Genomic DNA, 9,367 nt, shown 5'->3' with positions numbered 1-9,367 from the left:
GGGAATACTCATAAAGACAGAGGTATGTGGAGGAGGTATGTGGAACAGTCACAGGATGGACCAGGAGGGGAATAAAATCTGGAGTCAAAAGAGAGAGAGGAGAGAAAGAGAGAGAGAGAATATGCTTACGCATGGGGATTGGCAATATTAGGTGTGTCAGTTTTGTAGTAGCTGTGACCTTGTTGGAACATGTGTGACACTGTGTGAGTAGGTTTTGAGGCTCCTATGCCCAAGCTCTGCCAAATGAGGAAGAGGGCCTCCTGCTGGCTGCCTGCAGAAGAAAGACTCTCCTGGCTGCCTTTAGATCATGATGTAGAACTCTCAGCTCCTTCCCCAGCACTATGTCTGCCTGCAGCTGCTATGCTTCCTGTCATGATAATAATCATGAACCTCTGAACCTGTAAGGTGGCCACAATGAAATGTTTGCCTTTAATAGAGTTACCTTGGTCATGATGTCTCTTCACAGAAATATACCCCCTAATTCAGATATTGTGTATTACATCACATTGATTGAAGACAGAATGTGTGCATGAAAAATCAATTTATTTTATCAACAAAAGAATCAGTACCATGGTAGGAGCACGGGAAATAAATCCATGAAGCAGAGATTTTGGCTTCATAGGAAAGATGAAAAGAAAAACTAAGAAAAGGATGAGCTCTCTTCATTGTCATGATTCTGATTTCATGAAAAAGGTGATGTGGGAAATACTGCTGATCTTGCTGTCATCTGTGAAGCTTCAAAAGAAAAATAGCAATACAAACAAACAAAAGAGTAAGATGTGCATGAGCTGATGCTTCTGACATGAGCTTTCTGAGATTGTAAATGAAAAACAAAAATTAATCGACAAGGAATATGGTGAAAGGTTTGGTTTTAAAAATGACACATGTCACGGGGTTAGACCTAGGTTTGTTCTTGGTTGACTTCCATAACTCTATTCAGGCATTTAAACTGAGAGTTTTCTGTCTAAATGTAATCTACCATAACACCTATGTGCAAGGTTGTGCTTAAGGAGACTTTACAAAGTTCATGTACATTTACAGTATTTCCAAATTCATGCTACGCTCTTGACTGTCACAAATATCACTTATTTTCAATAGTCAAGTTTCACAAAATTCTTACCCATCACCTTTAAGATAAAAGAAATCAACACTTTGGTATAGGAGAGTTGCTTTTTCCCATGTTATAAATATTTGCAGCAACATAAACGATAGCTTTATGAATGATTATATATGTAATTAGAATTATAAATAGAATTCCTCGACTAAATGCATAACTAATAGACTAAAGAATGAATTTCTAGCAGATTAAAATATTAACAGGCTAGGCTGCCCTGTTGTACTCACCCATATCGTGTCTCTATTGGTTACAAGTGTCTGTGAGAAACAGAAAGGAAGGAAATAACCACAAACAAAAGACATAGAGCTCCTTAATATCTCCAGTGACTTTAAATAATTTTAAAAATCTGATTTAGACGACTGAAATGATGATTATCCTGGATATCTTCAGGTGCATTAGTTTGCTGTGTGAAGCACAATGTTGTTACCTGTGGGCGCCAAGTGCTGGATATTCTCCTTTGGTATATTGTATTCCTTGACCAGCTTCCCAAGCTCCTGCTTCTGTGCTTTGCTCAGGGTCTCTCCTTTTCCTGCATCACATAAAGCAGAAAGGAAGAAAAAGTGTAGCTTACAATACTGGTTGGCTCAGAACAGATGGAGTTATAATAATGGGTTGTGTGATATTGACGCATGGAAACATCTTACTTTGTGGGCCCTCCCACATCCCCATCAGTCTCATTCTGATCAACCTAAGATCTCTAAAGTAAAAAGAACACATTTAATGAAGCTGAACTATGATAGTCCACACCCTAATGAATAATATCATTATTTTTGGTGGTATTCTTATTGTTATTATTGTCATCAACACTATTAATACTCCTACTACTACTATTATAATTATTCATACTTTCCACATGACCGTAATATTTATTTCCAAAAATTCTGGTGGTTGAAATACTTGAACTAAATGTTTGCCCATGCTGACTTTCTGCCTTACTTCTGTGTAGATTCTGGAGTCCATGCCTTGGATAATTGATAATTATCAAAATAAGCAGTGAAATCAGGATGAACAGGTTCATGAACATGAATTCAACGACCACTCCAACACCACCCCACCTCACCACCTACCCCACCTCACTACCAGATTCCAGTACCCAGTACCCAGCCTCCAGTCCCCTGCCTCCAGGCCCAAGCCCCCTAAATTACCCCTGCTTCCTCCCTTGCCCCTCACAACTTTGTCAAACAAAGAAAGATGATTGGAGATATATATATATATTATCATGACACAAAGCAAGATCATCTGGAAAGAGGTAACCTCAATTAAGAAAGTTCTACACACAGATTGCTCTGTGAGAAACCTTGTAGACCCATTTTCTAGATTGACAGTTGATGTGGAAGTGTTCACCCCACTGTAGGAAACTCAGCAGCAGTTTTCTTTGTTAGTGTTTGATGGTAGGGTGCCTAGCCTATGGTTGGTGCCACCTCTGGGGAGATGGTCCTGGGTGCTAAGAGAAAGCATGCTGAACAAGACCTGGGGAGCAAGCCAGTAAGCAGCACCCCTCCATGCCCTGTGCATCAGCTCCTGCCTTCAAGTTCTTGCCTGTTTGGTACAGAGACTGATGGGTCAATAATTGGAATAGGATTGAAGACCACAAAATACACACACACACACACACACACACACACACACACACACACACACAGGGACACTCGATCTTAGACTAAGAAGCCACTACCATACAGTAGAAAAAAGAGAGCATCTTCAGCAAATTGTGCTGGTCTAACTGGCGGTCTGTATGAAGAATACAAATTGATACTTATTTCTCACCCTGTACAAAGCTCAAGTCCAGGTGGATCAAAATCCTCCACATAAAATCATATATACTGAATCTAATAGAAGAAAAAGTAGGAAATAGCTTGGAAGGTATTGGCACAGGAAAAAATTTTCTAAACCTAAGATCAACAATTGACAAGTGGAACCACATAAAACTGAAAAGTGTCTTCAAGACAAAGGACACTGTTAGTAGGACAAAACAGCAACCTACAGATTGGGAAAGAATCTTCACAAACCACACATCCAAAACATACAAAGAACTCATATATTAGACTCCAGAAAACCAGACAACCTAGTCAAAAAATGGGGTACAAACTAAGCAAATAATTCTTAACTAGGGAGTCTTGAATGGCTGAGAAACAATGACTTCTTTTTGAAAATGAACTGTGTTATAGGAGCTTGAGCCAAATCAACCCTTTCTTTCCCAAGTTGCTTTTGGTCATGGTGCTTATCATATCGATAGAAACCCTACAATAGGGACCACTCTCACCAGCAGCTAAAATCACATTTGTCTCCTGTCCACTCTCATCCACATTAACGTTGTGAAAGAAAAGGGCGCCATTTTTCTTCATTACAACTTGGAAGTAATTTCTACCAGAGTCTGCAATTAAAAGAGAATCAGCTTAGAAATCAGTAGAATCGTTGGAGGTTTTATTATTATTTGACATATGTAATCTATAATATTTTTTTTTCTTTTTCAATTATTTAACAAATGTTGTTTACAATGGTTTAAAATTGTAAATGAGAACTACTAAGTAGTAGAGACACTCTTGCATTAATTAATTTTTTTTCAATTTAAAAAGAATGTCCATAATTAGCCGGACATGGTGGCGCACACCTTTAATCCCAGCACTTGGGAGGCAGAGGCAAGTAGATTTCTGAGTTTCGAGGCCAGCCTGATCTACAAAGTGGGTTCCAGGACAGCCGGGGCTATATAGAGAAACCCTGTCTCAAAAAACGAAAAAAAAAAAAAAGTCCATAATTAGCTTATGTCTCCACAGCCTATTTAAAAAGTGAAAATCACAAAGCTAATATTAAAATACCACACTGTAGCAGGGTGATGGTGACTCACACCTCAAATCCCAGCAATCAGGAGGATCTCTGGGGCTAGACTTGTCGCAGAACTAGTTATGGGACAGCCAGGGCTACACAGAGTAACTCTGTCTCAAAAAAATGTTAAAAACAACCACAAATGTGTCTATGTATGTCTCTGTGTGTGTGTGTGTGTGTGTGTGTGTGTGTGTGTGTGTGTGTGTGTGTATGTGTGTGTGTGTAGCAAATGTATAGTTTTCCATATATTAAACCTTTAAGAAATCAGTCCTGTAGCTTTATGGGACTGCCTTCTAAATGTCATTTATACTTAAATAATAGGCACAAAAATGTCTCTAATAATACTCTTGTATGAATGTGTGTAATGCACCTTAACTGATACCGTAAATGTCTAGAAGTTTAGTAAGGATTTTGGAAGTTGCATTCAAAATTATCAGATGAAATTGTTCTAGGATCCTGGCCCTTTAGTTGTGCGGCCTTGTCAAACCGTGCAAAATTTCTCTCTGTCTCTCTGTCTTTCTGTCCCTTCCCCCACCCCACCCCCCTCTCTCTCTCTCTCGATTAGATTGTGCATCCCATTAATTGATTACATACTCACAGTCAGTAGTGTACCGCCCATCTTCTTGTTTTTCTCCCACAACAGTGTGTGTCTGACACTTGCCATTCATCCTTCAGAAATAAAAATCAAAAATTTGCTTCTGAATTTACTCTTTCAGGTTGCTCATATTTCCTTATTGTGTGGTAGTATTAACTGTCTTTGGGAAGTGTTTAATTTGGGTAAATAAACCCACATTTGAAGACTGACGCCAACACTCTGGGGTTATGATTGACATGGAAAGTAAATCCAGGCTTCCAGGGGAAGACTCTGTCCTCATTTTCTACGCACCTTTCCTGTTCATGACTAGTTTCAACCAGAATTACCCAACCCTGTAAAACTGTAGAACACATTGCAGCCAGTGTTCCTTAAGTCAAGGACACAACTCAGAATGAATATGCCCAGGAAATCAATTCCATTTTTTCACCTGACCCAAGTGTCAGTGAAAATTTCACACTGACATTCATGTGCCCAGTTTCTCAGTCCTGTCCATATTCATCAGGTGAATGTCACTTACTGGACATGGAATTTGACTTTGAGTGTCCCGCAGTCGTCATTGCACTCCATATGCTCAAAGTAAGCTCTCAGGTCTCCATTTATCTTTACTTTCTCCACCTTATCCGCAGCTATGTAAAAGGTGTGCCAGTCCCCATTAACCTAAATAGGACAGACACCATTGCAAAAGTTGGTGAGTCAATCTGTTCCTTTTATTTTCAGCAACTTCTGTCCTAATTATTATATGTCAACAATTCCATAAGTCAACAAATGAACTTGAACCAAGTAAAATGCAAATGTCTCCCTGCTAGAGTAGATTAAGAGATTATGCCTTCACTCAGTCACACTAGAACATGGAACACAGGATACAGTTCACACTTTGTCAATCAATAACAATGCAAAGTCCAATCTGTAATTTTCTCTTCTTAACCTTCTTTCATACTGTAGACAGAACTCATTGAAAACATGTAAAGAGTTGAAAGTACACTAGGATTGCATTACAGATAGGATTCAGATAATGTATAAATGCTATATATACCACATATAATATGCAATACCATACCATTTATAGCATATGATATATATGCTCAAACCAACTACAGAGTGTACATAAACACCCCAGACCCTTTATCCCCAAATGCACACACCTCTGAGGGACTGATATCAAGAGATTCATGATGTGCACAGGATACACCTAATGCAAGAGCAATTAGCAGGAACTTCACCATGGTAGAGCCTGGATTCTCTGCTTCCGATGGAGTTCAGAGACCAAGGGCAGATGATGGGAAGACCCAGAATCTTCTCCACCTTATATAGTATTGATTATTGGCCTGAGATTGGCATGGATTGCCTGTGGTGAAATTTCAGCATATCCTGGTGGTGGCAACAACTGTGGATGACAATTCTGTTTTTCTGCTACTTTCCTAATGAGATTAACTTGAGTAAAGCCATGAAATTGACCTTTTAGACTACTGTGGACTTGGACTAGCTCTTAGAAAACACAAAGATCCATGTCCCTAAAGTCCAAGTTTCTCATTTGGAACACTTTAAAGAAATGAACTTATTTGACTCAGGCTATTTTAACGATGACAAATTTTCCATCAATCAGACCCTTTGATCACTGGTTACCATATGGATATTAACAATTTTTTGTACAATTGAATATCAATGGACATATATTTCTGGAACATTCTATAGTGTTCTAGAATGTTCTACAACATTCTGGGGCATTCTTGTAAAAGCCTTTATGAAGAAGTGTACTGTTTTCCTTTCTGGGCAGGAATTTGCAATTTTGATTCATGATTTTAAATATTTTTATAATTTGATATTCTCATCAAGATGTGAAAATTTTTAATGATGTAAAATTCCCATTGTTTTGTGGGTACATTTTTGATACTATGTCCTGGTAATCATCATTGCTTTTGCTAACATTACTTTATATAATCAATAATATTTACACACACATTTGTTTCTGATTGCTATAAGTGTATTTTTTGTCAACTGTGTCTCTAAATCATTTATGCAATGAAAAGTCAGCTGCTAATTTTCTCATGATTGTGTCTAACAAATTCTCAACATTTTCTCCATTGAAAACTTTGACCTGTGGATGGATTTGCAAATATTCAACCAAATGCATGACTCAAAACTAGTTGTCAATGTTCCAAGGCTTTAAATAAGAAATATTCACCCATCCCATGTTCAGAAAGGTTCTTGATGTATGTTCTTCTTTTTTATTATACCCCATACATATGTGATCCTTATTATATTTTTACATACTTTTTTCTTGATTCATTCTTACTTCTCTGTGTTTGATTATTCAAGAGATAACTCAGGTCCACTGGAACAAGATTAGGCTGACCTACAAACATATTTATTTTCATCCATTCATTTCTTGTGAAATCTCTATTTTCCACCAGAATTCTAATGTCATTTGGAATAAAGATAATGTTGAATAAAATGCAAAGAAAACCAACCAAGAAGAGCTGTCATTTAATTCTTCCAAAGTAGATAATTACTTAAGACTTTATGCACAATCATTAAAGTCCTTCTTATTTCTCCTCCAGACCCAGTAACAACAACACATTAATCCTATTTCCTGAGTATCCTTCTGGAAAATTACCTAGAATTTTGCACAAACTCAGGTTCATTGTTTCACATTTCCAACAGTTTTATCAAAATGAAAGCTTTCCTTCCTTATTTATTAAGTGAGATGAGTTTCTCTCCCCTCTACCTGATTACAGAAAAAGATGTTACAACACAACCTAAACTGGAGACTTGGAAAGATAAAAACAAATTCTGCCTCATGTCAAAACATCCATTTATTCCTAAGGAACTTAAAGATTATCTCTGTCTGTTTGAACTTTAATATTGAACATATGTACACAAACACACACACACACACGTGCACGTGCACGTGCACACGCACACGCACACGCACACACATGTTTCTTATGTTCTTATGTATTTATTCATAAATATTTTTATATGTATATGAGTTTTTATATATTTTCTATCTGTGGATATATATTTATTTGTAATGTAAGTATAGATATATTTTACATTCAAATTTATATATTCCAATTTAAACACATATGATACATATATGTGTGATACATACATATTTGTTTCCATTTTCAGTAATTTACCAATTAAATTCCTAATCCACACATTGTGTCTACCTCAGAAAAGTGAAGAAAGAATGGAAAATGTAGGTGCTTCAAAGGACAGAGTCAAAACATACAAAATACTGACACAATGGATGCTGTTATTGAAGTCATGGCCAAGCTTAGAACTCTTTGATGTCTGACCTTTGAATAGAACTTGGCTAAAAGTCTGTCTCCTTTCTTCTTTTTTTTTAAATTGGATATTTTATTTATTTACATTTCAAATATTATCCCCTTTCCTGGTTTTCCCTCTGGAAAACCCCTATTCCATCTTCCTCCATTTCTTTCTGAGGGTGCTCCTACCCACCCATTCCCACCTCACCACCCTGGCATTCCCTGACACTGGAGCATTGAGTCTTCACATGACCAAGGGCCTCCCTGCCATTGATGCCAAACAACACCATCCTCTGCCACATATGCTGCTGGAGCCATGGATCCCTCTATGTGTACTCTGTGGTTGGTGGTTTAGTCCCTGGGAGCTCTGGGGTTACTGGTTAGCTCATATTGTTGTTCCTCCTATGGGGCTGTTCATCCCTTCAGCTCCTTCAGTCCCTTCTCTAACTGCTGTATTGTGGTCCCCATGCTCAATCCAATGGTTGACTGCAAACATCTGCTTCTGAATTTGTAAGGCTCTGTCAGAGCCCCTCAGGAGACAACTATATCAGGCTCCTGTAAGCAAGCACTTATTGACATCCCCAATAGGGTCTGGGTTTGGTGTCTATGTATGTGATGGATCCCAAGGTCGGGCAGTCTATGGATGGTCTTTCCTTCAGACTCTGATCCACACTTTGTTCCCATACTTCTTTTAGACAGGTTCAATTCTGGGTTAAAAGTTTGGAGTTGAGTGGGTGACTACATCCCCCAACCTGGTGTCTTGCTTAACTTCTGGATATGGTCTCTACATGTTCATCCTCCCCTTTGTTGGGCATTTCAGCTAATGGCATCCTAGTTGGGACCTGGGAGCCTCTTGATTTCCTAGCATCTGGGACTTCCTGATGGCTATCCCTAGTTTCCCATCACCCATTGGTACACACCTCTGTTCAAATTCCTGACCCTCTGTAAAATCGTCCCTGTCTCCTAGCACACTTGATCTTACACCCCAGTCCCTCTCCTTCTCCTCTCTTCCTTCCAAGTCCCTCCCATCCTCTACCTTCCATGAATATTTTGTTCTCCCTTCTAAGATGGTCTGAAGTATCCACACTTCAGTCTTCTTCTTGAGCTTCATGTGGCCTGTGAATTGTATCTTGGGTATTCTGAGCTTTTGGGTTAATATCCACTTATCAATGAGTGCATACTATATGTTTTCTTTTGTGACTGGGTTACCTCAATAAGGATGATGCTTTCTTGTTCCATTCATTTGCCTAAGAATTCCATGAAGTCTTTGTTTTTAATAGCTGAGTAGTTCTCCTTTGTGTAAATGTACCATATTTTCTCTATTTGTCTGTAGAAGGACATCAGGGTACTTTCCAGGTTCTGGCTATTATAAATAAGGCTACTGGGTGGGGGGAGGATATAAGGGACTTTTGGGATAGCGTTTGAATTGTAAATGGAGAAAATATCTAATAAAAATTATTAAAAATAAGAAAGAAAGAAAGAAAGAAAGAAAGAAAGAAAGAAAGAAAGAAAGAAAGAAAGAAAGAAAGAAAGAAAGAAAGAAAGAAAGAAGGAAGGAAG

At 38.2% G+C, this 9,367-nt stretch overlaps 1 protein-coding gene across 1 annotated transcript; it reads right to left on the bottom strand.

The window, feature by feature from the left end:
- Window positions 1-525: 525 nt before the first annotated feature.
- LOC110287281 (odorant-binding protein-like) lies at window positions 526-5,813 on the bottom strand. The gene is made up of 7 exons (XM_021153937.1): window positions 5,678-5,813; window positions 5,053-5,192; window positions 4,539-4,609; window positions 3,381-3,491; window positions 1,545-1,646; window positions 1,345-1,374; window positions 526-735 (listed from the first exon to the last, which is right to left on the bottom strand). Exons 1-6 carry the CDS (start codon window positions 5,756-5,758, stop codon window positions 1,358-1,360), a joined length of 522 nt encoding a protein of 173 aa, XP_021009596.1. The 5' UTR covers window positions 5,759-5,813; the 3' UTR covers window positions 526-735; window positions 1,345-1,357.
- Between the last annotated feature and the right edge of the window lie 3,554 nt (window positions 5,814-9,367).

Source organism: Mus caroli, chromosome X, assembly GCF_900094665.2.
Source record: "Mus caroli chromosome X, CAROLI_EIJ_v1.1, whole genome shotgun sequence".
Classification (NCBI taxonomy): domain Eukaryota; kingdom Metazoa; phylum Chordata; class Mammalia; order Rodentia; family Muridae; genus Mus; species Mus caroli.
The sequence above is the reverse complement of the archived record's forward strand: the minus strand, read 5'-3'. Positions and strand labels throughout refer to the sequence as shown.